General features: G+C 58.5%; 10 protein-coding genes across 10 annotated transcripts; 5 read left to right on the top strand and 5 right to left on the bottom strand.

Moving 5' to 3' along the window:
- Positions 1–10: 10 nt before the first annotated feature.
- Positions 11–1,039, bottom strand: EHS24_000010 (uncharacterized protein; the record flags this gene model as incomplete). Its single annotated transcript, XM_028615853.1, has 1 exon — positions 11–1,039. One exon carries the CDS (start codon positions 1,037–1,039, stop codon positions 11–13), a length of 1,029 nt encoding a protein of 342 aa, XP_028479710.1.
- Positions 1,040–4,083: 3,044 nt separating this feature from the next.
- On the top strand, positions 4,084–5,066 carry EHS24_000009 (uncharacterized protein; the record flags this gene model as incomplete). Its single annotated transcript, XM_028615852.1, has 7 exons — positions 4,084–4,150; positions 4,218–4,294; positions 4,364–4,386; positions 4,456–4,525; positions 4,724–4,746; positions 4,817–4,964; positions 5,016–5,066. 7 exons carry the CDS (start codon positions 4,084–4,086, stop codon positions 5,064–5,066), a joined length of 459 nt encoding a protein of 152 aa, XP_028479709.1.
- A 312-nt stretch (positions 5,067–5,378) lies between these two features.
- Positions 5,379–6,915, top strand: EHS24_000008 (uncharacterized protein; the record flags this gene model as incomplete). The annotated part of the gene is made up of 4 exons (XM_028615851.1): positions 5,379–5,851; positions 5,895–6,200; positions 6,239–6,739; positions 6,783–6,915. The coding sequence occupies 4 exons, from the start codon at positions 5,379–5,381 to the stop codon at positions 6,913–6,915; spliced, it is 1,413 nt and encodes a 470-aa protein (XP_028479708.1).
- A 328-nt stretch (positions 6,916–7,243) lies between these two features.
- RPS9 (40S ribosomal protein S9) lies at positions 7,244–8,065 on the bottom strand (the record flags this gene model as incomplete). The annotated part of the gene is made up of 2 exons (XM_028615850.1): positions 7,244–7,735; positions 7,979–8,065. 2 exons carry the CDS (start codon positions 8,063–8,065, stop codon positions 7,244–7,246), a joined length of 579 nt encoding a protein of 192 aa, XP_028479707.1.
- Positions 8,066–9,917: 1,852 nt separating this feature from the next.
- On the top strand, positions 9,918–10,928 carry RPL21A (60S ribosomal protein L21A; the record flags this gene model as incomplete). Its single annotated transcript, XM_028615849.1, has 3 exons — positions 9,918–9,978; positions 10,416–10,520; positions 10,612–10,928. 3 exons carry the CDS (start codon positions 9,918–9,920, stop codon positions 10,926–10,928), a joined length of 483 nt encoding a protein of 160 aa, XP_028479706.1.
- A 114-nt stretch (positions 10,929–11,042) lies between these two features.
- Positions 11,043–15,140, bottom strand: EHS24_000005 (uncharacterized protein; the record flags this gene model as incomplete). The annotated part of the gene is made up of 24 exons (XM_028615848.1): positions 11,043–11,214; positions 11,251–11,365; positions 11,411–11,533; positions 11,581–11,611; positions 11,649–11,707; positions 11,755–11,832; positions 11,874–12,072; positions 12,110–12,238; positions 12,276–12,350; positions 12,386–12,568; positions 12,608–12,704; positions 12,742–12,845; positions 12,881–12,982; positions 13,019–13,117; positions 13,160–13,291; positions 13,333–13,535; positions 13,584–13,668; positions 13,710–13,877; positions 13,921–13,935; positions 13,977–14,207; positions 14,263–14,329; positions 14,395–14,634; positions 14,672–14,778; positions 14,823–15,140. 24 exons carry the CDS (start codon positions 15,138–15,140, stop codon positions 11,043–11,045), a joined length of 3,132 nt encoding a protein of 1,043 aa, XP_028479705.1.
- Positions 15,141–17,055: 1,915 nt separating this feature from the next.
- On the top strand, positions 17,056–18,884 carry EHS24_000004 (uncharacterized protein; the record flags this gene model as incomplete). Its single annotated transcript, XM_028615847.1, has 6 exons — positions 17,056–17,103; positions 17,178–17,231; positions 17,293–17,326; positions 17,382–17,434; positions 17,534–18,005; positions 18,052–18,884. The coding sequence occupies 6 exons, from the start codon at positions 17,056–17,058 to the stop codon at positions 18,882–18,884; spliced, it is 1,494 nt and encodes a 497-aa protein (XP_028479704.1).
- A 215-nt stretch (positions 18,885–19,099) lies between these two features.
- EHS24_000003 (uncharacterized protein) lies at positions 19,100–21,494 on the bottom strand (the record flags this gene model as incomplete). The annotated part of the gene is made up of 7 exons (XM_028615846.1): positions 19,100–20,046; positions 20,099–20,159; positions 20,213–20,499; positions 20,541–20,877; positions 21,072–21,146; positions 21,187–21,226; positions 21,277–21,494. 7 exons carry the CDS (start codon positions 21,492–21,494, stop codon positions 19,100–19,102), a joined length of 1,965 nt encoding a protein of 654 aa, XP_028479703.1.
- Positions 21,495–22,708: 1,214 nt separating this feature from the next.
- Positions 22,709–23,209, bottom strand: EHS24_000002 (uncharacterized protein; the record flags this gene model as incomplete). The annotated part of the gene is made up of 1 exon (XM_028615845.1): positions 22,709–23,209. One exon carries the CDS (start codon positions 23,207–23,209, stop codon positions 22,709–22,711), a length of 501 nt encoding a protein of 166 aa, XP_028479702.1.
- Positions 23,210–25,597: 2,388 nt separating this feature from the next.
- Positions 25,598–26,079, top strand: EHS24_000001 (uncharacterized protein; the record flags this gene model as incomplete). Its single annotated transcript, XM_028615844.1, has 3 exons — positions 25,598–25,655; positions 25,716–25,851; positions 25,881–26,079. 3 exons carry the CDS (start codon positions 25,598–25,600, stop codon positions 26,077–26,079), a joined length of 393 nt encoding a protein of 130 aa, XP_028479701.1.
- Between the last annotated feature and the right edge of the window lie 466 nt (positions 26,080–26,545).

Raw genomic sequence — 26,545 nt, 5'->3', positions numbered from 1 at the left:
GTCGAGGCGATTAGCTGGACTTGGTGCCAACGTTGGCAGCGAATTCACCCTCGTAGTTGCCGGGAGCGTAGTAGTTGCACACGAGGTAGACACCGTTGTAGCTCTCCGACGAGCCAAAGATCTCCGAGGCAGTGCAGGTGGTCCACGAGCAGCCGAGCGAGGTGGTGTCCTTCCAGACGACCTGGGTGAAGTGGCCGGTCGAGTCGCTGTAGACCGGGTTCGACCAGTCGTAGAGCGACGACTCGGCGGTCCAGGCGTTGACCAGGTCGGTGAGCGTGGTGGGGACCGAGCCGGCGGCAATGTTCTGGCCGTACTGGCTGTTGATGTCGCTGTTGTGCTCAAACACGCACTGAGCCGAGTTGCCGGCAGCAGTGTCCGCAAGGCTCGCGTTCCAAACGAGGGCGCTGGCGCCGTACTGCGCACGGAAGTCGTTGTGCGCAGTGAGCAGCTCCTGGACGTACTGCTCGGTCGAGTCGTCAGTCGAGTGGAGGGCAGGCGGGTAGGTGCCCGACGAGGCCGAGGTCGACGAGGCCGCGGCGCTCGAGGCGGTCGTCGAAGCCGCCGACGCGTCGTACACGGCGGCGGACTCGCTGACAGAGGCCTCGGCACTCGAGGCAACAGACTCGGACGCAGCAACAGACTCGGCAGAGACGGCAGCGTCGGTCTGGACGGCAGACTCGGTGGCCTCAGTTGGGGACGCGATGAGAGTGGCGTTGTCGAGGCCCGACGCAACGCTGTCGGTAACCTCAGCGGCCGAGACGGCAGACTCGGCAGGGGACGAGACAGCAGACTCGACCGACACAGCGGCCTCGGTACCAGCGGCGGTCGACTCGACCGCCGACGAGGCGGCATCGGTGGGGAGGGCCGACGCGGCAGTGACAGCGGGGGCCGTGGTAGAGACGACCGAGGCGGCGGCGGTGTTAGCGGCGGCGGTGTAAGCCGAGGCGTGGGCCTTGCAGTTGTTCCTCCTGGGCTGGGAGCGGGCCGTGGCGGGGGCGGCGAGGATCGCGAGAATGGCAGTGACGGTGGCAGCGCGCATGTTGACTAGGTCGTTACGAGGGGAGGAGGGGGATCGAGTGTAGCGATTGAAAGGGGGTGGGTTGAAGGAGTGTCGGGTGTACGTAGCTCACAGAGCCTTGTATGGTATACTAGTTGGAGAACGAGACGGAGAGAGAGAGATGGAGAGATGGAGAAAGAGAGAGAGAAAGGGAGAAGGGTGCTGTTTTGATGCACACCGAGAGACGCATCGCAGGTGGGGCATAGGGTGGGTGCGAGGGGAGAAAGGGGACAGGAAGGAAGGAAGAGAGACGAGAGGGCCAAACGCAAACGGCTAACGGCAACAAGCATTGACCATGAGAGAGGGCCGCAAGGGGCAGGCGGGAACTGGAAGGAGCTGCCCCTCTCTTTGCTCTCTCTCTGTGCACGCGCGTGTAGCAGCATACGCGCTGTCACTACTGATGAAGCATACCATGTTCCCCGCGTTATGGGTATGGGCGAGCGAACGAGAGGACAACCACCCACTTGCCACAGGCCACAGGCGCGCGTCTCACCCACCCGACTCAGGCACCCAAAGTGCTCAGGACATGCAGGACAACCCAGTCGAGACGCGTTTCACAATTCTCTCGATGAGTTCTCGGATGCGGTTTGCGTCGTTCTGCTGCCGCCAGCGACGCCAGCCATGCCAGCCACCGTTTTCTGCTGGCGTCATGCGGGCACCGCGCACATGCGGGCCGGCGCAGCACATGTGCACACGGCGCGCGGGGTGGTGGGCCCACAGGGGGGTCTAGAATACTCTCACAGACACTCTGGGGGCGGAGCCGCCACCCCGTTTCGGGATCGTCATCGTATTCGGGGGAAAACGCCCCCGCATTTTGCTACGACGCGTCCATGGGCCATGGGGGGCCGTGTCTCCCGTTCTTCGTGAACTGAATGGGTACAGAGCAGCGGTGAGTGTGAGTGTGTATGTATGTGGCATGCAGCGCAGCACCAAAAGCACACAGACCCCGGGCGTATGCGGGTCCCAAGAAGGTGCTTCAATGGCACACGACGCGCAGGCGAGAGGGAATAGCCCCCTGTGGCCGCGCAGCGCGCAGCTGTTGAGAGTACGACAGTCCAATTGATATACCTCGCCGTTAGAGTTTCGTTTGGCCGGCTGCTTGCATGGAACACTGGCCCCACGGCCCAGGTGGGGAGGCATGGGGGGGGGGGGGCCACGGGCTGCAAGAAAGAGCATATGGGTTTGCAAGGCACGCGTTCTAGCGTTCAGTCTCGAGCGAGGGCTCGTGTCCAGCGCTCGTCCAGCAGAGCACGGTCGTGCTGTCGCGCACTCGTGTGCCAGATTCAGAGGCGGCGCTCACGGGCCTCACGGGCCTCACGGGCCTCACGGGCCATCCCCCCACATCATGTGCAACGCCCGCAGACGCCTCGCCGTCATGAAACGCACAGAAGGGTCCATTCTCCACACACGAGGTGGTTATACAAGGCAAGCACCGGGCCGCGCCTCTGGCCTCATCTGGGTGTGTCAAGCATATACATGTTGATGTCCATGAGCACGACAGAGGTCCCCGGCCCGCTCCCTGTACATGGCCCTGTGGGTGGCCTGGCCAATGGCTCTGCCGGCGAGGCCCAGCTTTCATCCTTAACGCAACGTCGCAACCTTGACCTCACAGATCACAGACCTCACAGACATACGTCTATCTACAGCCTTCCTAAACACACTGTGAAACGTCTCGCGCCCGCATGGAATCTGGGGCGCCGATGTGGAGCACAAGGGTTGTTTGCCAAGTCAACACCAGATCAGACCACCGAGAGGGCGAACAAAGTAACATGGAGGCACAGGGCGGGACTCGCACCTTCTCTCGGCGTCTCCGCGTCTCCGTTGTGATGTTTAGGAGACGTTGCGAGGCATTGGGCGGCATTGCAGGAGAGGGTTTTACTGCTTCTACCCCGTCCATCTACCGTCCGATGAGGTTCGGACGAGAGGTTGTGGTTTCCGGTTTCAAAAAGTGCATTGCTCGCGACGAACAGGACGGGTGCCCCGTGAGCCAGTGCCGGCACGTTAACGGATGGTCGTGTCAGGATGTATTTTACCGCATGAGAGGGCTGCAAGAGGCGCTGGCAACGCACTGGCCAACTCGGCAATGCCCACCCATGTCCCAAAAAAGAAACCCAATTCTGATGTGCGCATGGCGAATGGGTGGCAGAGGCATCTGGCTGAAATCAGAAGCCGGGCCGTGACGAGCTTCGCGCCTCGCATCGACGACCGAACGCCCCGGCCTCTGGTACAGTACACCGTGCGGAGACTTCCCCGCTGCGTCGGAGATCACGGCGACTGGATGGAAATGACGGGGGACTGGATTGACAGCAGCGTGCAAAAGGATCCAAAGGGGATTGTCCATTCTGCACAGTGTTACAGTCTGCGCTAGTGTGCCAGTGTGGCAGCAAACCGGCGACTGGCCGAATGGGAGGTCGACTGGCCCATATGGCGCGACACGCACGTCCTGCCAGATCCTCGCTGGAGGGACGCTTCTTGCAGACTGACCAGCAGCCACACTTGCTTTCACTCTCTCCTGCCAGCTTTGTAATTTCTGAACTTCCTGAACGTCACCCATGGACACGCACATTCCTCATGTCGCGGGGAAGGGACACACGAACCCATTTACGGCCCATCCAATGCCTCCGAGCGGCGGCCTTGAGAACGACCGCCGAGGCATACAGTTGTTGCATGCGGCCTAATCGCGCCACAATCGCAGATCAAGCATAGCTGAGGCGGGCGCGGCAGTAGGCAGATAGCAGACAAGACGACGGCTTAAAGAGTGCTCGGCGCGTGGAAAAGGGGGCGTTGGTTGCCTGCAAGTACGTTGCCGAGAAAGGAGGGAAGGACGCGCGACGATCACAGCCATGTAACTGTGCTGCTGCTGCTGCTGCTGCTGCCGTCGACCGACGGCGAGACGGTACAAGAGAACGGGCTCGCAACTTCCCGTTGGGGTCCTCTCTCCCACATCTGTCCCACCGTGACCTCTTGTCTGCCCCTTTTCTTCACCGCCCGCTTCACCGTCGACGTCGTCCAAGCGCATCGTGACAATGCCGCACCACCTGGCCCCGACAGAGGTGACATACCTCTCCAAGTTTGAGCCCTTCACCACAGACCGTGCGTTTCGCATCGCCTCGGACCCCTTGCAACGGCGCAACGATCCAACGATACTGACCCGGCCCAGAGTACATGTTTCCAGAAGCCGAATCATGGCAGCTGGGCGAGCTCGAGCAGTTCCAAGTGGACAATCTCGTGTTCGACGTGGGTTTCAACAGTTGTGTAGCAGCAACGGTTTCGTCTTTCGTTTCGTCTGGCTGACCGTGCGCGCAGGATATCAAGATTGCCGAGAGCATGTACGCGCCGTCGGGGCACACCGCTGTCAACTGTCACGAGCGCAGGCATCGCTGACGTCTCTTGGACAGGTTACACGCTGCACACGCGCCCAGCTCTGTGCACTTTTGGTTCAAAGAGTTTCTGCCGCGAATCGCATATGTGAGTGTTACACGAGTGTACCAGAATTGGTGTCTCGGAGTCCGTCGGCATCGGTTCCAAATGCCTGGTTTGCTGGTCGGCCACTGTCCTGGCTATCCGCTGGCCATTCGGGGCCGTGACACACAGCCTGCCGGCTGCCCCCCCCCCCGATTCCCAATGGAGCTTGATAGGACGGGAAGCTGACTTACTCATCCACAGGAATGGTGCTTCTGGTTTGATCGGTACGCCCACGCCCACGCCGGCGCCCAGCACACACACACACACAACCTGCCAACTAACAACCACCCGCAGCAACGTCACGAGCATGGAAGTCGACGGGCGCATGGCCGCTCTCCTCCAGCACATGCTCTACCGCTTCCACTACCACATTGTCGACCCCGAGACGCAGACGCGATACTCGATGTGGGACCTCTTGGAAAGCGTGCGGGCTGTCCGTGACGTAGGTTTGTTGTGTTGGCGTGTTTTGTGGCAGAGTTGCTGACGGGTTGAGCGGGTGCACCCGGAATCGCGGGGCATGAAGTGGGAGGACGAGTGGGAGTGAAGCAAGCAGAAAAGGGGGGTCCGGGGGGGGGGGGCATGTTCAATGCAGGTCTTAGCGGGGAGGATATGTGTTAGTGGGTGGGTACTATGTATGCGGTGCACCGAGTCCTCGTCGTCATGCCGCTGGCTGCCGGCACCACCACTCGTTGGCCACTGAAGAAATCAACGGATGCTGGAGTGTGTGGTGCCACACTCACGGCCCAGATTCAGGCACAATGACGTTGCCTCCAACTTCGCGGCTCTCTCATCTTCCTCCACTTTCCTCCATTCCATTTCACTTCACTTTCCACTTTCAACCACTTCCACCGCCACCATGCCGTCCCACCGCGACCGCTCCAGGTCGCCCAGCGGGCGCCGCGACAGGGATACGGGATCTCGAGAAGAACGCCGTCGCGACCGCGACCGCGATGCGGAGAGGAGCGAGCGCCGACACGGCAAGGAACGCGACGACCGTCGAAGCGAGCGCAGCGACAGAGACCGGGATAGAGACCGCGACAGGGACCGTGACCGAGATCGCGATCGGGACCGTGAACGTGAACGTGACCGGCGAGAAAGGGACAAGGCCCGAGACCGAGAGCGCGGGTCTGGCAAGGATCGAGATGAACGCCGTCGAGACAAGGACGACAGGCGAGAGAGGGACGACAGGCGAGACCGTGACCGTGACCGTGATCGTGATCGTGATCGCGACGACCGCCGACGACGCGAGCCCTCACCCTCCGAGTCTGAGCAGTCTCTTCTTGACTTGGCAGAGCTGGGTGTTGAGCCGATTTCGTTTGAAGATTACTTGTGCGTGCTCCTTGTCCGGCAGCTGGAACTCGTCTGCGGTCAGCTGCGCAGCTGCCTTCCTCGCTGACCTTCTCTCCTCGACTCTTGCCTTCCTCCCCGATTCCAATTTTGCCTCCTTTTTCCCATACATTCATCTCCCGTCCTCCCTTCTTCACCACAGCCTCAAGGCCAGCGAGTTCCGGTACTGGCTCAAGTCCGAACGCGGCAAGTACCTCGACGAGCTCACGAGCGAGGAGGCGCACAAGTACTTTCGTCGCTTTGTGCGGCGGTGGAACGACGGCGCGCTGCCGCGCGAGTGCTACGACCAGCATGAGAGCACCGCCATCCGCGCGAGCGACAATACAAACTAGTGGGTGCTATTCCTCTGGGGATTTGCTTACCCAGCAGCAAGTGGTCGTTTGCCGAGCGCCGCTCGCGCGTCAACTCACAGGAACTGGCCGCCGCGCGCGCCGACGTCGACAGGCTCACCCACGTCAAGACCTCGCGCCCGCCGTCCACCCTCGGCCGCAGCGTTCTGCCCACGGCCGCCTCGGACGACGACGACGACGACGACATTGGTCCCAGGCCAGAACCGTCGCGGTCCATGTCCCCCGGTCCCAAAGTCGGCACGCTGGGGCCGACCCTCCCGACCGTCAGCGACCGCCAGCTGTCGCGCGAGATGGCGGCCGAGGCGGCGCGTATGGACCGCCTGGCAGGCCGCAAGGCCGAGCGCAAGATCGCCCTCGACCGCGCAGAGGACCTCGCGCCCCGCCAGCAAGGCCGTGAGGGGAAAGTCGCCGACAAGCGCGCTGCCAACGAGGAGAACAAGAAGATGCGCGACAAGGACGTGGCGGGTCTCGAGGTCGACGAGGGGACGCTCATGGGCGACGGAAGCTCGTTTGCCGCTGCGTGAGTTGTTTCTGACGGCCACGGACAGCTGACTGACCCGCAGACTGCGTGCTCGTGATGCCGCGGACGCGAGGCGGGCGGACAAGAAGGCCGAGCAGATGAGCGACCAGCGGAGTGCGCTCGAGGAGCGTATGGCTGAGCGCCGCGACAAGGAGGCTGCGACCATGGACATGTGAGCTGGGCCACATGGGAAACAGCTAACAAACAGGTTCCGGGCCATGGCCAAGCAGCGCTTCGGGTAGGCAGTACAGTAAGAGGTAGCATGTATTCGCCAGTTGGCATTGATGATACACATCTTGATCGCTGTCGTACAGTAATGTGCAGCAGCGATGGGAGAGGCGCAACAGTTAGTAAACAAACACGAGAGTGCAGCAAATGGTTGTCCATGGGGAAGGTTGCGAACAAGTGCGCTCCGTTTTAGCATGTCTGGCAGCTATGCATTGCTACCACCACAATGATACAAAGAGGCGACCGGGAGTAACAGAGTAAGAGGGCTCCAAAAGTTTACTCCTCGTCCTCCTCCTCGGCGGCCTCACCGCCCTCGGCGGCGGCGGCGCGCTTGCGCTTCACGCGGCCGGCACGGCCACCACCGTAAGGCGACTTGAGCGAGAAGTCGATGTGCTTCTGCGAGTCGAGGCGGACGACGAACGAGGGGACGTTGACGACCTGCTTGCCGACGCGGATGTGGCGCTGGCGGATGAGGACACGGGCGTGGTGGACCGACTTGGCAAGACCAAGCTTGAAGACCTGGGTCTGGAGACGACGCTCAAGGAAGTCCTCGGTCTTGAGGGCAAGAACGTAGTCGAGACGCATGCGCGAGTCGTCGAGCACACCGATGCGCACGAGACGGCGGATAAGGGCGTTGCCCTCGAAGAGGCGCTTGGGGTCCTTGTCGTCAAGCTTGAGGAGGTCACGGGCAGCACGACGGATCTTCGAGAGGGTGAGCTGGATGCGCCAGATCTCACGCTTGTTACGGAGACCGTACTCGCCGGCGAGCTAAGGAAACGTCAGTTACAGGTCGCGTGCGGGGGTTTGGGGCACAGAAAATTCGGCGAGAGCGAGACAGAGGGGAACAGTGGAGAGCTGTAGGAGAGAGGACGACTGGGGTAGTAGTTGCTACAGCACGCAGAACGTGTCTGGTGCGCAAGCCAACAGACCCAGTTTGCCGTCCCCTGCCGACAGCAAACCTCAAATTCCTTCTCGTCCTTGTCCCGCCAAATTTCCCTCCAAACTGCTCACCTTGAGCTCGGCGTCGAGACGGGCGGCCTCGTAAGGGCGCTTGGGGACCTTGTACGTCTTCGAGTACGAGCGAGGGGCGGCGGTCATTTTTCTAGAAGAATGGCCAAATCCAACAATCGACACAAGTTCGCAAAACGAAAATGTTTCAAAGAATGTGGATAGATTGGGGGGAGCAACAAACGAGAGCGGTTTAGAGCAAAACGTTTGAGCAATCACATGAGAGTGATTTTACCGCACAGCAAGAAGCGTGGGTAGACGCAGTAAAGCGTAAGTGCACAGAGGCATTTTGACACGGGGGTTGTCGAGAAATTTGAAGCGACCAGGTTGAAACCATGCAGGATCAACGGGTTGGCGAGGATTGAGCGGGCGGTGAACACGGCGAGGAGCGCGGGGGTGTCGAGGAGGAGGAGGGGGACGCAGTCAGCATGATGGTTCGGCTCGTTACCACCGTCTTTGAGCTCACCTTGATCGGGTGGAGGACAACGAGTAGGTGTCGCTGCACTCAAAGTGGCCTGCGTGCCGCCTGCCAGACGCCAGGACCGCGAGCCGCCAGTGTCGCCGGTGGAAATCGCCGCGGCGAATTGGTCGAATATTGTGTGGCGGTGTATTTCTGCGACCCATTTTGGTTATTTTATCCAGGATCAGATATCGGCGTCTACATGTTGCGTGGTTGCCGTGTTGGACCTCATGGTCACTTTCGTCATTCTGTCAACATTCTCCCCAGAGCCCAACCGCAACGTAGGCTATCTGGAACAACGCGCACCGGAAGGGAACCTGGACGAATGTAGTGAAGCACAAGGATAATAAAATCGACACGGCCTACACAGCTAGCTGTGGCGTAGTCTATAGGCCGTGTTCATTCTATTACCTTGTCCTTCACTCCATTCTCAGCTTCCTCCAGTGGTGCTCAACTTCCACGCCCCATCATGCACAGTCCTCCATGGTATCACCGCCCTACCGCGGCAGACGCCTTGAAAAGTCAATGGTATCGTCTCGCCTGCTCATGGCGGTCGCGTGGCAGAAGTTGGCGTCATGTGTGGACACTTGAGTGATCACAGAAGCCGCTTGCAATTACGCGCATTACCATTCTCATATCATTTCTGGATATAGGGTGCTGTACAAGGACGAGCTTGGAGGCACTCCTCGCTGCGTGCTTACCGAAATATTCGACTGGCGTGGACATGCTTTGTTGGCAAAAGGGTATGGTCCAGAGGCAGAAGTCGGTTGCATTGAGTAGAACACTTGAACCAGCTGCGTAGGAGCCTTGCTGTTGCATCCTCCGCCCCCCTGTCCAGGACCAGACCGTCGTGCACATGGCCTCGTGCCCATGTCCGTTCCGTGGGTGCGGTAAACCCAACAAGTTGTTTGGTGATGTCTGCTCTATGCATAGCCGTTGTGGTAGAAGATGCGGGTAACAGTTGCAAGAGGTGGTGCAGGCCGGTGCCGACTGCAACGAACGGGCGGCAGATAACCATGTGCCCGACATTGACTCTCATACTCATCGCTGTACCGCTGTCCTAACCGACGATTACCTTCTCTGGGCACATTTCCATATGGCCACAGCCTGTGTCACAAGCTTCCCATGTCTCAAGAACTCTGGTCCTGCCGCCTGAAACTAAGCACGGCCTGGAGTTTCGCCTAATGCATTACGGTACTATTGTCGGCCCATTTGAACTCGCTATTACAACTGTGTCGGTGCATTTCGGCGTTGCGGCAGCAAATCGGCATTACCGCCCAACAAATTGTGGCGGCCAAAGCCTGCCGCCTGGCGTTGGGCGTGTGGGTGCGCTGCCGCTGGATGGCCCACTTTGGTTGTTTCGCTCGTCGTCGTTCTCGTCTCGTCCATCAAAGCCAAGTGAGTAGCACCCACGGCCCTTCGTCCCCGCCATATACATCTCGACAACACCCATTCTGACGACGTCCCCCAGAAACAGCCGCCATGCCTCACTCGTTCGGTTCCAGGGCGCGTACGCGCCACATGTTCAAGCGCAACTTCCGTGGTGCGTAGAAGAATTCGACAGTTTCTTCGAGCCAGACAGGAATCCGGGAAACTTGGGGGGGATTGTGGATTTGTCGACACGGGAGACCGCAGGGAACGATGGAGACGGGCAGCGCGAGGATGGCGTGCAGCGCTGTCCAGCGGACAGACGGGAGAGTGCGTGTGCGCATGTGGGAGGCTGGACCTACAATTTGGCACGGAGGGAAGATTTCGTTTTTTGTGCCAAGGTGTCCAGCGACAGTCCTCCGGCAAGCCGCAACCATTCCTCCAACTGTTCTGTCGTGCTGGCAGCGTTCTCCTGGCGCTGTCTGCGTCCTCCGTCTGCTGCGTGGCTGCAGAGTTGCCGCCCAAATCCACAAAGTCGCCCCCCAAATTCCCGGTTTCCCGCCACCTCGGCGGAACTGTGAACGTTTTGGACAACGAGCTTACTCCTCTCAGAGCACGGCGCTGCCAACATCTCGACTTTCCTCCGTGTCTTCAAGGTCGGAGACATCGTCGACATTGTCGCCAACTCGTCGGAGCAGAAGGGTATGCCCCACAAGTGTAAGTATCTCAGCTCGCTGGCCCCCAAACCCACCCACCTTTGGGGGCCCAAATTCTCGAACCTCGGGAGACATTTCCTGACATGCTCCAGTCTACCACGGCAAGACCGGCATCGTCTTCAACGTTGCCCCCCGCGCCGTCGGTGTCATCGCCTACAAGGTTGTCAACGGCCGCTACATCGAGAAGCGCGTCAACGTCCGCATTGAGCACGTCCGCCACTCCAAGTGCCGCCAGGAGTTCCTTGACCGCGTCAAGTCGAACGCCGCCAAGAAGCGCGAGGCCAAGGAGAAGGGCGAGACCGTCGTTCTCAAGCGTCTCCCCGCTCAGCCCCGTGAGGCCCGCGTTATTTCGATCCAGAACAACGTTCCCCAGACCCTCACCGCCCTCCCCTACGAGACCACCATCTAAGGAGCGCGAGTGGATTCAGGTGCTTGTACTATGCAAGATGGATGGCATACTCTAGCTACAAACTCGGGCTGCTGCAACGTACACTACAACTGAATGGATCGTGGTGTCTCTCTCTCAAAACTTGGCACTCTTGACTATTGACCACCCATGCGTAACGACTGCGTCGAGGGAGTGTCGCAGGCCGCGAGTCGCTCTGCTGTCGAGGTCACGCTGCAGGAGGTCCATAACGTGGGCCATCCGTGACGCCTTGCGTGCGAGTACACGACACATGGCTGCTTTGGCGATACTGTCGTGAGCTCAGGCGCCGCAGAACAGAACTCACAACAGGAAGGCGCCCTTGGGCACACCAAAGTGTTCCGACGCGGCCGTACGAGCTGCGTGGCGGACACGAGCCCGGCCAGCGCTGTACGTGTACTCTGCCGCAAGACAGAGCCAGTCTGTCTGTCAGATGCGTATCTCCGCGGGCTACATATCTCACTCACCGTAAACCAGCTTGGAGCGTCTGTACTCTAACGGCTTGCCTTCAAAGTAGTGGGGAATCTTCATTGCGGTGAGAGCGAAATTTATGAAGACGTTCAGGTAGACTGTGTCGATGTCGTTGTGGTCTGTGTCAAGCTGGGCGTTAGCTGACGCAACGGGCGTGAAAGCTCACATAGGCAACATGGTTGCGGTTCTCGAGTTGTCTGCTAGGTTAGTTCAGCGAGCTCTCTCCCAACCTACCTGCTCAGCCACCCAACAAAGTTGCCACCACGCCGCCGGTTCGAGCGGAGGGCGAATGACTGCGTCGTGGCTGCCTGTCAGCTGAACCCAAGGTACTTCAACTCACGGCCAGCCATGAGCCTCGCGTGGTCGATGCTAAAGTCCAGCGTATCGGTATTGATCAGGAAACCGCAATACGGAAAGTCTGAGAGCTGTCAGGAAACGATCACCATACCAATAACTCACGGCATGCACCGTTCTCGCCTAAACTCGCCACCGGTGCAGCATGGCCACCGGGCGCTAGCTCAAACGACAGCAATGTCTTGGACGGCGAAACGAACGCGCCGTATTCAGGAAAGCCGCGCGACATGACGGTCACGAAGCGTCGAGCAACATTGTAGTCGTCTGTCATGAGTAGAAAGTCGTCAATGTATCGGAGGAGGCGCTGAGGGTTAGAATCTTTAGGCGGCTAAGCAACCCACCGTTCCGCGTCGTCTTGTCCATGAGAGGTACTCAGCCTCCATCGCCGAGTAGAAGAACGAGCACAGCAGCGAGCTGATCTTGGAACCTTGTGGGATTCCCGTCTTTTGCCTGAAGCACTTGTCTCCCACCTGGTTGTTAGTTGACAAGAAAGTCCCACCAACTCACCTGCCACATGTTCTGTTGAATGTGCGTACGAAGCAGCTCCATGCACGCTTCACGGGTTACCTCTTTGCGTCGAAACTAAAGTCAGCTCAATATCCATCAACGAAGCTCACGAGATCCACCAAGACGGCATTACGCAGCGGCGCAGCCATGTCTTGTGCGTGTTCGCCAAAGGTGGCCAAGGTATGGTCTGAGATTGTTGCGCGGGTTTTGAACAGTCGCCGGGCGGAGCCTTGGGATGCCTTGCTCGCTGGAGGGAGGAGGAGACTGTAGAGCATGAGACAGTAGTCATTGTTCTGTGTCTGTTAGCAGCAGTTGCGGTTCCAAAGTTTTACCTTGTCCAAGAGCTCTGCCACCACCTCGAGCACTTTGTCTTGCTTGATCGTGTCGAACGCTGCCTTGATGTCCATCTTGACAAAGTATACTCTCGGCCTGGGGGGGTGAGCTTTGCACGTCGCTATTAGCTCACATGGCATCGTGAATGTCCATCAACTCGCGCTTGAGAGACTGCACAGGAGCAAACACCTCGTTGGTTCCAAAGAGGCAGGAACCCAAGGAATCTCTTTTCCTACTCTGCCAAACGTCAGCTTCCGCTTGTATCCTTGCACACTTGCCTTTTCAAAGGTAAGGATTTGGTGGACACCACGGAGCACCTCGTTGGCAGTTGTCAGCTGAGCCGACGACACTGCGGCACTCTTGTTGGCAATGCGCTACATTGTCAGCTCAATAAACGTTGCGGAGCTTACCATTCGTTTGCCCAAGTTGACAATGGGTCTGAAGCCAACCGGCTTGGGGATGAGGCGCACGGCAGAGATACCCAGTGCCGTCTTCAGTGCCACTTGCTGCTGTTCCTGATGGGTCAGTGCTGCGACGATTTACACACCCACCTCGTCCAGTTCCTCCAACAAGGTGGCTTCGAGCTCTCTCAAATGCGGCTCGGTAGCGTTGAGCCAAGTATCGTGAGCATAATAGACGGTCTCGTAACGAGTCGAGGCCGTTTCGGTGGCATAGAATGACGCCTGAATGTCAGCTGAGAATGGCGAAAGCCTTGCTAACTGACCTGAAGGAGTGGAATGAGAAACTGATCAAATAGCCAGTAGATAAACTGCTCAACCAACTGCCGGCGCTTGGCAGCCTCGTGTGGGGGGACACGCTGGCTGTCACCGACGCACAGCCAGATAAAATCGTTTATACGCAGACCTTGCACCAGCGAGTGGACGCTGATTTGTTCGTACATCTTGGCGCGGACCAGGATACGCGAGTCTGAACGTGAGCTACGTCTCGAGCCGCCGCTGCCCCTGAGCAGCTCACTGTGAACAATGACCCGCAGGTTGTGCTCTCCAATACGTTGAATGGGGAGGAGGCTGCGCAACACTGAGCCAAGAAAGCGACAGACCTAGACGTGAGCTACCAAACGATCACGAATTTGCAGCTTACCTGACTTGGCGATACCGGCTGTAGAACAGGCGACGGCGGAGAAACTGCAGGCATGCTGCCGCCACGGGAAGAAGCCTTGGTACTGAGCTCCGAGTCGGTGCGGCGTACACTCTTTATCCATTCCAAACGAGGCTTGGAGTCTTCTCCCTCCAGTGGCGGGTAGGCGTTCTGCTAGGTGAGCACTACAGACCAGTATCTCTAGCCGACGCACAAGTTGGACATCCTTCTGCCCGTCAGCTGCTATTCCGCACGGGTCCTTCAACTCACCAGTCTATCCAAGCACCGTCGGAGATGAGCACCATAGTCGAGACGCGCGTGCCGGACGAGCAACTCTCCCATGGCGCCAACCATGCTTCCCACACGCTTGGGGTTACCGCGCACGCGGTCTCGCACGTCCCCCCCGGGGACGGCACGGTGATTGCGCATGGCGGGGAACATGTCCAGGATAACCGTCAAGCATACTTGCTCAGAGGGAGTGGGTAAGCAGCTGCCGGCAGCCTTGTTCCAGAGATCTGAAGGATGAGCCGTCTGACAACGGTGTATGGTCACCCACGAGTACGAGGAAGCCCATACTGGATCTTGCCGTTTGGCGAGCGAGATGGCCGGCCATAGTAGATCCGCTGGCGGTGGAGGTTTACAGCGGCCGCGCTGAAGTTAGCTGCGCAAGTCTTGTACGCGAGCTCACCTTCCCGTCTTCTTGGTGACTAATTTGCGAGCACCGTCTACTTTGACCAATACCTTCTCATCGTCGTCACGCTTTCGCTTCTGATTGCCGGGGGCAGGCGGCTGCTGCGCCTTGACATGGCGTTTGGGGTCGTACATGTCGTGGATGGGTGGACCACATAGTTGCTGGTAGCAGTTGTTGCCGAGCGGGAGGAAGATGGAGGACGTGTGGAACAGGTGGCGGAAGCCCGAGTCGCCGAGCCTGGTGGGTTAGATGACGCAAGTGGTGCTGAACCCACCTAGACCGAAGGATCTTCCAAGGAAGTGAGCGGAGAGCCGTGGACGGTGCACCTGTGGAAAGGTGCGCCGAGGAGCGACTAGACATGTAATAGTTACTTGGTGCGTTCTGGCTGTCAGTGAGCTGTACACAGCGTCATTTTGTTAACTCACTCGGCTACCAAGAAGAAGCACGTCAGAGCCCCGAAAGTCTTGCAAGATGCGGTCTATCGCTTCTTGCTGTGTCCCATCTGTAGGACCATATGCAGGGAAGACACGCGCCTTATCCCCACGCGGCGCACAGATGGTGTGTTCCAGTAGCTCACGGTACTCGGCAGGATCAGAGTGGAAGAGAAGGCCTTCGACGCCGACAAGGAGGTGCTCGAGGGTGAGGAGATGGTCGTAGTAGGCGGAGAGAGTCTTGTGCCGCAGTGTTTTGGGCCCTCCTCCGGCCTCTGCGTTGATGGCAGAGGATGTGTCTGCGGCCTGCATGGAGGGAAGGTGGTTTGTTGAAGGGGCAGACAGAAGACTGCAATGTGTGTGTGTGCATGTGCAAGACATCAACAGTGGTACAGTGGAGGCCGGAAGTGAGGCTGGAAATGGCAAAAAGTCTCCCTGACATTGTTGTTTGGTTCCGACAGAGCCTGACCTCCCGTTTGCACAAGGTCGATCGACTTTAGGGTTGTCGCATGTTGCATGCTCTGTATATCTGCAGATACCACACGCTTCGCCTGGTTTGCAGGAGCACCTGCGTCCTCTCCACCGCGTTTCCACCCGATTTCCTCTATAGACCTGCAGAGGGTGACGATTCTCTGCACGTCCCTCTTGACGTCTCCCTGGACCTGTGAATGTGGGAAACGTTTGGCTTCCTAACCCTTCCAAGGTGCCGGCCAGTACACACGAGTGTGCCATACTGTGTCGGATATTCACCACTAGCCATTGGCCATTGGAAGCATGGCCGACCCGAAGCTCGAAGCTGGGTGTGCGATCGCATCGGAGAACCGGAGTCGGAGCGCCGCACGTTGTCACGTTGTCACCCCGCGCACCCCGTCATCGTCGCTGGAGCACCGCCAAGGAACACGCCCAAGGGGTTGCTTTGCTGCGCCACGTCCCCGCGATAGCTTCGCAGATAGGGAGATTGCGATTATGGCGTCCAACAGATCCAACCCCCCAATAACAATCACCTTGCGTAGGGCATCCTCGGTGGTGAGCCGCATGTGCTCGCTCTTGGCTCCGGGGATCGGCGGGTCACCGAGGGGTCTCTGTTCCTCACCATGGTTACCAAATCTGGCGTGGTTCCGGCACGTCGGCTGAGAGGGATCCCGCTGGAATCACCTCGTACTGCGCAGTCTGCCATGAACGACACGGGCCAGGCAGCCGCCCGGCAATGGTAGGTGATGTATCTGCGGTATCTGCTGTATCTGTTATATGCAGTGTCCCTGCTGTCACAGCTGCACAGATCGCACGGAGCTGTTATACATGGGATAAACCGGGCCATATCTCTTGCGGTGCCCGGTTTAATCGGTTTCGGAGGACCCTCTCTTCTCCACACCATGGTGTCCCCCCTGGAGCCTGGCGGGGGGATCGCAGCCGCTGGCGTCACACCGGCGTACAGCGAGACGGGGGTTGGCCCTGAGCGATCAGATATCGCGCACATGCGTGCCGCTTCTTCCCGCCCATTTCTTGCGCGCTATCTCATTTAAATGGGCCGGTGGGGATTTGCACTGCAACTGAATGGGCGACGTGGACGGCCCTTCTGTAATTCTGTGTGCTCCACGGCATGCCAGAACATTCATGTTGCTTCGGTGTAGTAAAGCGACTGAGAGCAGTAGTAGTGTGACTCTCTGGCATATCGAGGCCCCGCGAGCGACAAGACACAGACGTACAGACAGGAACGTTGGATATAGTAATCTAGTGGGGATGAGGTGTGCGGGGCCAAGAGGAGGGGAGGGGGGGAGCAACACGGCGAGACGTGCAACATGCAACATGCCCCACCCCCGAAACCACACGCCCTGGCAACCTTGGCCCCCTCGGTTCCCAGCGACCTCTCCCACCGGCTGCATGCAAGCGCAAGCATTCAGGGGGGCACGTGAAAGGTGTTCGAGCGTGATGGCTTCACGACGAGCAGACCCCCCCCCCCACCCCACACACCCCCAATGCGGACAGGGAATGAGAGAGAGAGACGCAGAGCCTCATGACGTACTCTCTGCGTTGGTTTCGTCCCAACTCATGCCGCGCCGTTCGTCCTCCAATCGGTCCGCCCAGTAGCCCCCCCCGCCGTGCCAGCTTCTCTGTCACTGACCCAGAGACGGAGCCTTCATAACCGCTCACTCTTGATCTTTCTCTTTCCATCACATTCTGCAAACACACACACACCACCACACACTCTTGTCACACCTTATCCACAATGGCATCCAAAGCTCATCCGTCGGCCAAGGCGCCGTCCAAGACCATGGTATGTGTTGAGCCACCACCAGCGCCGCCGCGTGCCTTCATAAGTCGCCGAGTACTGAGCTCACCATCGCGCAGCTCAACCTGGGCAACCTCCCGCCGAGGCAGAAGCAGGCAGAGAACAAGCCAGCGGTAAGTCTAATCGCTCTTGGCACAGCGCCCCGTCGGCTTACTGTATGCTCATGCCCAACAGGCTTATCCTCGTACGCCCACTCGTGTCAACCCTAGTAAGTCCTGCTCACCTCCGCTGAGAGGGTACAGCTGTGCTGACTCCAATGCTAGACCAGCCCCCCTGGCCCGCATACCGTGGCTACCACGAGTACTCGTTCGCTCATGTAAGTGGGAAAAGAGGGGACAGAAAAGGCTTCTGAAGGGAGAAGCAGCAGTGAAACGGGGGTTACGAAAGATCGCAGTGTGGCTGACGCCCCATAAAGGCCACGATGGGCGTGCGCCTGCCAACTATTTTGGCCAAGGCGATCAACGATGTTTACCAGACGCTTAACCAGGAGTACGACGAGGGGCGTGTCCTCGACCTCCTCGACTGTGTCGAGCGCATGCAGCAGCTCATGGACGACCTCCACGGCAACGCCAAGCTGCGCCCCATCGTCGACGACGGTGCCGGAGACGTGGCCCTGTGGAACAAGGAGATTGCAAAGTTCTTCCGCGGCAAGGACTTTATGAACGCTCCGTGGCTCTTTGCCGAGGCGTACAAGTACCGTCGTCTCCGCGAGTGCTTCTCGCTGTCCAAGTACTGGGTCGAGTATGACGTCTTCTTCCGCCAGAAGTGCGACACCTTTTCGCGCTCGGCTCAGGCCGTGTTTGAGCTCGCGGCACGCTTCTCGGAGCCCCAGCAGATCCAATCGTCGACGGAGAAGAACAAGCTCATCTTCCTCGAACTCACTCAGAGTAGGTCTTTGACCCTTTGCGAATGACCTGTACTGACACTTGCCAGTCTGTCTGTGGGGCAACTCGACCGACCTGTCGCTCCTCATCGACATGACCGAGGAGGACATTAAGAACCTCCAGTCGACGGGCGGCGAGCACCTCGCCGCCACTGAGAAGAACATTCTCGGCAACGACTTGCACAAGCTCGCCGACTATGTCCTGACCCTCAAGGGCGGCCGTGTCGACTTTGTGCTTGACAATGCCGGTTTCGAGCTCTACTGCGACCTGGTCTACGCCGACTGGCTTATCCAGGCCGGTATCTGCTCGCAGATTGTCTTCCACGGCAAGCGTATTCCCTGGTTCGTCTCGGACGTCACCCGCAAGGACTGGGACTGGATCCTCAACACGGCGTGTCTCCACGGCCACCTCTTTGAGGATGCGCCCGAGGAGGACATGCACCAGCTCCGCGCGATGGGCCGCCGCTGGAAGCAGTACGAGAAGGAGGGCAAGTGGAAGTACGAGCAGCACCCGTTCTGGTGCACCGGCTTTTCGTTCTGGGACCTCAACAACGAGGCCCCCGACCTGTTCCAGTACCTCTCCGAGTCGGACCTCGTCATCTTCAAGGGCGACCTCAACCACCGCAAGCTCACTTATGACTGCCACTTCCCCATCCAGTCGACGTTCCCCAACGCTATTGGACCCATGGCCTCGGACCCCGGTGCGCCGCCCGTGTGCTCGCTGCGCACCATCAAGTCGGACGTGGTCGTCGGCATCCCCGAGGAGGTGGGCGCGCGTCTCGACGAGGAAGAGCCCGGATGGAAGATTTCGGGCAAGTACGCCGTCGTCTTGCTCTCGGCCGGCAACAAGGGCAAGGACAGCGCCATCGCCGCACAGGTTTAGGGTTAGGGGGTGGGGGAGAGGACCGAGTCCCGCAGAGACCACAGTGTGTCCATTCATTATTTAGCCAAAAATCAAACTTAGGAAATCTAAACCGATGTAGCGAGTGTGCAGTCTCATAGTGCAGAGTTGAATTGCATTAAAATGACAGTTAAATGTATGTGTGATGGATGTGGATGTGTGATGTGATGCAGGGGTGTCTAGATCGTCTTGCGCTCTCAAGCCTTCTCGCTCGTCTCCCGTGCTGCGTTGTTACCGTGCTCATCGTCACCACTGACCCGCTTCTCCTTCTCGAGCACCGGCTCGCCGGCCTCAGTGCCCCGACGGCTCGACGTGTTGGTAAGGGTCTTGGCGAGAGTGTGGAGCTCGGACACGGCGCTCTCGCTGCCGCCACCGTAGGCCGCTGCCTTCTCGGCTTCGGCCCTCACTGCCTCCTCCTCCTCGGTCTCGGCCTCCTCGGACGCGGCCTCGTTCTTCTCCGCAGCGGCAGTCTTGAGAGCGGCACCGCGGGGACGGTTGAGCGAGTACGCGCGCGTCGGGAGGGTGATGAGCAGCGCGGCGGCGAACAGGGCCAGCGAGACGAGCCAGCACGGCTTGAACGAGTCTGCAAACGCCGCGAGGACGCTGTTGCGCATATCGCCGGCCGGCAAGTCGTGGATGGCCTTGTACCCTGCCGACGATGTCGGGGCGGTAAACTCGGTGCCGTAGCCGGGGATCTTGGCGAACCGCGAACGAATGTTGGTGTTGAGGATGGCCGTGAAGATGGACACGCCGACCGAGCCGCCCAGCGACCTCGTGAGCACCCACGCAGACGTGACCGACGCCATCTCCTTGAGCGGCATGGCCGCCTGTAAGATGACGAGCGGGGTCTGGAGCGAGAACCCCACTCCCACGGCGGGGATGATCAGCAGGCCATACTGCATGGCCAAGGTCAGGTCATAGTTGAACGTGCCGTACATGACGCCGTAGCCGATAATGGCGACCACGTAGCCAGACCATGGGATGGGCCGGACAATGTGCCACCTTGAGAGAATCTGTCCCGCGATAACAGTCGACCATGCGACGCCGAGCGCATATGTGAGCAGCTGGTAGCCGCTCTGCAAAGCATCGGCGCCACGGACTCCCTGGAAGAACTCGGGCAGCAGCAAGTTGGAAGGAATGAATGCTGGAGAGGGTTGTTAGTGGTGTGCGTGGCGACATTTGTGGTGGCGACTTACCGCAGGCGTGGAGGGACGAGCCGATGAGGAAGAAGAGCGTCGTGCGGACTTTGAATGCGCGCTTTTTCCCATTAGCAAGCGATCATATAATCTCTCAGGGACAGCCCGACTTACAGCAGGAATGACAGCCGTGCGCTTGGTATAAAGACAGTTGATGATGCCACCGGCGAACATGACAGCACCAACCACGATCAGGCCGATGGCGGCCTTGTCGCCAAACCCGTGGTCCGCAGCAAAGGAGAAGCCCACGATGAGCAAGGCACCAGAGACCATGATGAGGAACAGGCCAATAAAGTCAAAAGTGTGCGCCAGCTGGCGGAAGGTGCCGCCGGTGGGCTTGTTGAGCTTGAGGGTGACAACAAGGAGGATGAACGCGACACCGCAAGTGGGGAGGTTGATGTCTGTCGTGTCAGCAGGACTCCGTTGCAACAAAAATGCTCACAGAAACACCATCTCCACGAAACCTTCTGGGTCAAGACGCCTCCCAGAATCGGGCCAACGACAGCAGCAATACCCCATGCCGCTCCCATGAACCCTTGGTACTTTCCACGTTTGTGCAGAGGTACAATGTCGGACACGACGATGGAGGTAAGGCCGATGATGGAGCCGCCTCCCAGGCCTTGAAAGGCGCGGGCGGTAATGAGCCAGGTCATGCTCTTGGCACAGCCACACAGTGCCGAGAAGATTGTGAAGATGATGATGGCGGCATAGAGCAGAGGTTTGCGGCCGACAATGTCCGAAACGCGACCGTTGACAGGTGTCAGAAGTGTCATGGCCAGCTGGTATGCCTTGTGATGTCAGCACACTTCCACAACGCACGAGGTTGTTGGCGCATATTGGCCGTGACATCCTGCCAGAGTAAAGGCAAACGCTGCCAACAGATGAGAAGGCGGAATAACAACGCGGGATCGGGCCAGCCGTCTCGATCCTCCGACTCGATTCCTCCATAGCCACTCGGTGTTCACAAACTCACAGTCGCGACCCAAGAATACTCGGATGGCGTGGCATCAAACACCTCGGCAATAGTGGGGAGAGCCGTGGCGATGATCTAGGGACGTCAGTGAAGGTCAGGTTGTAGACAATCTCACGGTCTGGTCCAGCGCCGCGAGGAAGAGAACGAGGGCGAGGCTGGAAGCGGGTCAGCGTGTTGTGGTCTTGCGCCACAGTCAACAACATACCAGGGCATGACCAGCATCAGGTTGTTGTCTGGCAAGTCGTCGAGCATGTCATCACCCTCGGTGAGACCGCCCTTCTTGTTCTTCCTGTCCACCACTGTCTGAGACGGGGTGGGCGAGCCTGCTCCGTCGTGCGCGCCGGCCTCGACATCGTTCAATGCCGGTGCCGACGCCGGGAGGTCGCTCGGGAGTGGATCCCGCGCGTCGTTGGCGTTCGCCATTGTGTGCGAGTACCGCTGTAAGGGCGAACCGCGGTGCTGAAAGTGAAGAGGAGATGAGAAGTGATAATAGAGAAGCGGTTCGCACAGATTGATCCGGACTTCCGCGATGGCCAGAGCCTTAAGGGATTTGTTGTCGTGGTGGCGCGATGGGCGTTTTCACAAAAATATACCAGGGGGTGACCCGAGCTGTCGTCCACCGGTTTTTATCAATGCTGCTTGTGGTACACCGTTATGCACAGCCAGATGTCCTCGATACGCGCGATGAGAAAAGTTGAGTAGAACGTCAAAACCTCGGGGGGGCCATGTGGTGTTGCTCTATGACCTGGTGGGCCCACCCCTCCCGCCCTTGCTCGGTCGGCTGCAGCACGGCCAGCTCCGACGTGCTCGGTTCGACGGCGTGTGGCGCGTGTGGGCTACGGCTGGTCGGCATCTCGGCACGGTCGGCAACTTTGAAAGTCTATTGCTCTTGTATACATTTAGGTTGTTCAATTAGCAATGGCGAACGAGGCTGCTTATCAATATTTCCTTGGCTCGCACGGTTCTGCCGCACGTGTTGCACGTCATAGATCGACAGCGGAGGCGCAAGAAACGACATTGCGCGCAACAATGCGCGACCCTTCCTGATTGTACATGATGTTAACAATGTCTGCCCTTTGTCAGCTGGTCAACTTGTAAGGACGACTTCCAAGGCTACGAGTGGTCCTGCACGCCCACTGGCGCCCGCCTTTGCGGTGAGCCTGTTCGCTCCGACAACGGCGGGCGGTCCATGTACCCATGTATTCGGCGGAGTATCAGAGTGAGATTTCCGATGAGATAAGGTCAGCCTCCTCTGCCGATAAACATTGGCCTGTTATTTGGTTCGCTCACGACACGACAACGACATGGTTCAGTTAGTCACTTGCATGTATCAACTGCAGCTGCAACACTTCTGGTCTGTGGGTTGGTGGAAACCTTCTGATGCATTCTGTTACAAACAAGGGTAGGTACCATGTGGGCAGAGGTCTTGGCAAGCAACCTGTGGCGTTGCCGTTGAATGATAGGGTATGTTGTGACAGGGCTGCTTAGAGTCTGTATGGCAGGACAGTGGTACAGTGGTACAGTGGTAAAATGACCTGCGTGCGGTCGGTATATGCCGGCCGGCTGGCTGGGTACGCCAGGTGGTGCAGGGTGGGGAGAGGATGGAACGTACGGGCGGTGCCGAACATGTGCCCTTCTTAGAAGGGGAACCGGGAGAGCTCCTGGAGAGTAAATCCGGCCTTCTTGAGCGACTCGGCACCGATATCCTTGACTTCCTGGTCGAGGTGGTCAAAGAGCACGTCGTGGAAGTCGTCCATGATCTTGCGAAGCTCCGAGGCGTTGTAGCTCGACGGGTTGGCCGTGGCCTTGCTCAAATACGCACTGTACTTGGCCATACCATCGTGGATGCCGCGGTGAGCCTTCACGTGCTCGGAATTGGTGGCGGCAAACTGTGGGAGCTTCTTGGCGAGAAGAGGGAAGATATGGGCCTCTTCAACACGGTGGTGGTTGCCGAGGTGGATCGCGAGCTGCGCTGCCTCTTGAAGGAACCCCTGGAGGGACTGGCCCTTGACGTGGAAGCCGCCCGCAGCGTTCTCGTAGACGTTCTTGTACTCCCACCGGTAACTGTTGTGGTACCGGTTCATACCGTCGGCGAGACGGTTCCACTGGCGGAAGTCGGCATTGTCATTGTTGGTCATTGTGTAGGGGGGCGTGTGATGAGACCTGTTGATGAGGTTGGGTAGCACGCGAGGCGCGGGGCGAGTTAAAGATGTCGCAAGTATGATGGTGACGGCCGCAAAGACTGTGTAACTGTGTACAGGACTAGGTGTTTGAAACCTGATGAGGCCATAATGATACAGCGACGCGACGATGGCTATTATATATCTTGTCCAGAGCTGCAGTGCGTATGGACACCGACGGGCTCGAGGCGATGTTCCACATCAGCCTACAGCCGTCCAGCAATTAACGTGCCTCGAATTCGCTGAGCAAGCAACGTGAAGCAAAGGTTTAGCGGAACCATCAGTGTTCTAATCCAAAGCGGCCGCCGGCTTAAAGAGACACTGGTGCCGGCAGCCGGCGGCGATGTCCACATTGCGTGGCCACCAGTTTCCGTTGGAAGAGTGGCCGTGACCGAGGGCCACACGGACGGCTTGTTAGCGTCCACCTTTTTATGTCCTTCTCTCTTCTGCGAGAAATAATCGGAAATGCTCGAATATTCCAGAAAACCATCACTGGATCACTGGAGCCACTGGCCATGGCCGGCGTGCTCTTGGGATGCACAGGTGGCGAAGCCCGTCTGCTATCGACGATTTCAACACCGGGTTCCTTTACGACAGTGTGGCCCGATTTGCCATGCCAGCCCGCTGGCATAGGCTGAGGGCTCCAAGGAGGATACATGCATGCCAAGTCAGAAGGAACATGTTCGGAGATCATGCATCAGCCGGCTACGTATACAGACATTTTGTGCTGGTGCGCCCTCGGTGGAAGTGAGGAGATCACATACAGGTGATAGTGTGATGTCATGATGCTCCTGCACGTCCTTTGTGCAACTTCAGATGGGTGTCAGACTGCCAGCCCGGCCTGTCTCTCTCTCGCTCAGGACACACGCACATGCTTACGCCTCCAATTACTTTCGGATTTTGATCTCATGACCTCAGATGCTACGACGTCACCACTCTCCTCTTCACCGTCGCCTCTTCACTTATGACTCTTTACCACCACGTGCGGCCTGCTACATACTGACCAACCACCGTTTCCCCACAGGTGTTGGCCACGATCAACATGACATCCACTTTTCTCCATCCAGCTTCTTCTCGGCCACACCAAGCCCCCACTACGGACCCCGTGTGACCATCGACGGTGGCTTCTTTCCTTACATCCTGGACAAAGTGATAGCTTATTCCGACGTGCGTACCCTCTTCCAGTGGCGGGCCACGTCCAGGACCCTCCAGAAGCGACTTGACCCGATCCTTTTCCGCACCATCACTGTTGAGGTGCAGTCTTCTCAAGGCTTCGATGACAGGCAACGGTTCATTTCAGTCCGCGTTCGGGATGCCCGATTTTCCTTGATCCAATCGTTCACCGGCACTTGATTGCCAAGTATGCTCGAGTGGTGGACGTGGTCGATGGCGAGGGCATGAAAGTGGACCTGCACCCAAACCTGCAGGCTGAACTGGCCTACGACCTGAGCTGTAGAATCTCCTTGTTCCTCAAGTACGTCAAACGTCATCGACGTCAGCGGTGATACATGGCAGGTGCGACCAACAGCCCCACCCCCCGGGTCATCTACATAGCCACGCTAACGGACTCAAGATACGTTCTCAGCGACAAAAGCCTTTGTACCGACATCAAACTACGAATGAAGGGAGTGGCAAGATGAAAATGGGGCGGGAATGCGTGTCTGGATGAGGATCATATAGCTGGAGTGAGCGGGTGATAAGATAATTGAGGTCGAGGGGGACTGGTCCAGTCGATGTGGTCAGTGGTCCGCCGAACTGCACTGTATTTTAGCCTCCCTTAGTCAACTCAATATGTCGAGGATGTTGTCAAGCGTACCTGTACACTGTCTGCACAATGGTGGCTCACATGAGCGGTGGCATCGTACGCTGTTGCTAAACGGATGGTGGGTTCAATTCGCCACCGGCAACAACCAGCCAGGCACGCCACCCACCACAAGCCATCCGCGTCATTCCCGGCTAACGGTGTGGGACAATCAAAACTCCACTGACATAGCATTTTGTCCATTGCTGATATCCTCTTCAAATCGACACACCCTTCTGTCCACACATCCGTACGGCCACACCGTCAGCGCCGCTGACAGCCAGACGCCGACATACTCCATCCCAGTACTGGCACCTAGTGTCCCGTCCAGTGGACCGCCCCACAGTCCACGGCCCATCTCCGGTGCGAGCCGCGCCCCAACAAAGTGCCCTCCATCGCACCTCCGTTGAGGTCAGACACATCTTACAGGGCTGTAGCTGCCACTGCAGACCCTCAAGACATCACCTAGAGCCGTAACCGCACCTCTCGAGCTACTCCCCCGTCCCAGCACTTCATCCCTTCAGTCCCCGTCTACCCTGCCCACCATGCCAGTCACATTCGCGCCCGCTCCCGAGCACCAGCGCCGCCTGTCGGCATCTTCCCGTTCCCCGGCCGCATCATGACCAGCCTGGTCCCAAGCGACCCCCGGTACACAAGCACAAGCACCGGTCCAGCTCGTCGTCCTCGCGCCGAGGCTCGGCGCCGCGGGTCCCCGCTACAGGGGTGCCCGCCCTGTTCCCGAGGACCCGTTCGAGGAGTCTGGCGTAGCGCGCGCAGAAGGCACCACCACTCAAAGCGCGTACGAGCGCGTGACCAACTCGCCGCAAGAGGAGCGGATGCCGCTGTACGCGGGGACGAGGAGGATGCGGAGCGCCAGCCGCTGCTCGGCGACGATGGCCCGCGGCCCGATGTCCAATGGGCGCTCACGCTGGGGATCACCGTGGCCATTGCGGCGATCACGTTTTTGATCCTGTTCGTGTGGAAGCTTACAGAGCCTGCACCCGAGTCGGACAACGGCGGTGCGTAGGGATTGAGCGGAGGGGAGGAGACGTGACATGGGATGTTGAGGGACGGCAAAGGGGTCGTGGGGTCGTTAGGGATGAAGAACCAGGTTTCTTGGCTGGGTTTGTGGAGACAGGGTTGTGTGGTCCTAGAAGTCTATAAGTTGAATAACATGCATGAGTGACAAGTTGTAGAGCAAGCGCGCAAGACTACTAAGAGGCATGGCATCGAAGGGCTCAAACAGTCGCATGTCGAATTTCAATGGAGCAATAAGCAGTCGTAACATAGGCGGCTATAGGGCTTGCATTTCAATCAGTTTGGGGGGGACAATAGGGACAAGTTGCCCGACGATTATGCAAGTCCCGAAATCACAATGCGAACGTTGGAGGCTTTACCTTGCCAGGATTGTCTGTATTTTTCGTTGCCGAGAAACACAATGGCGCGCACTGGACCGTACTACATTGGTACATGGTGAGGGTATGTCATGTGTA

The sequence above is a fragment of the Apiotrichum porosum genome (genome assembly GCF_003942205.1).
Source record: "Apiotrichum porosum strain DSM 27194 chromosome Unknown scaffold_1, whole genome shotgun sequence".
Classification (NCBI taxonomy): Eukaryota; Fungi; Basidiomycota; class Tremellomycetes; order Trichosporonales; family Trichosporonaceae; genus Apiotrichum; species Apiotrichum porosum.
The sequence above is the reverse complement of the archived record's forward strand: the minus strand, read 5'-3'. Positions and strand labels throughout refer to the sequence as shown.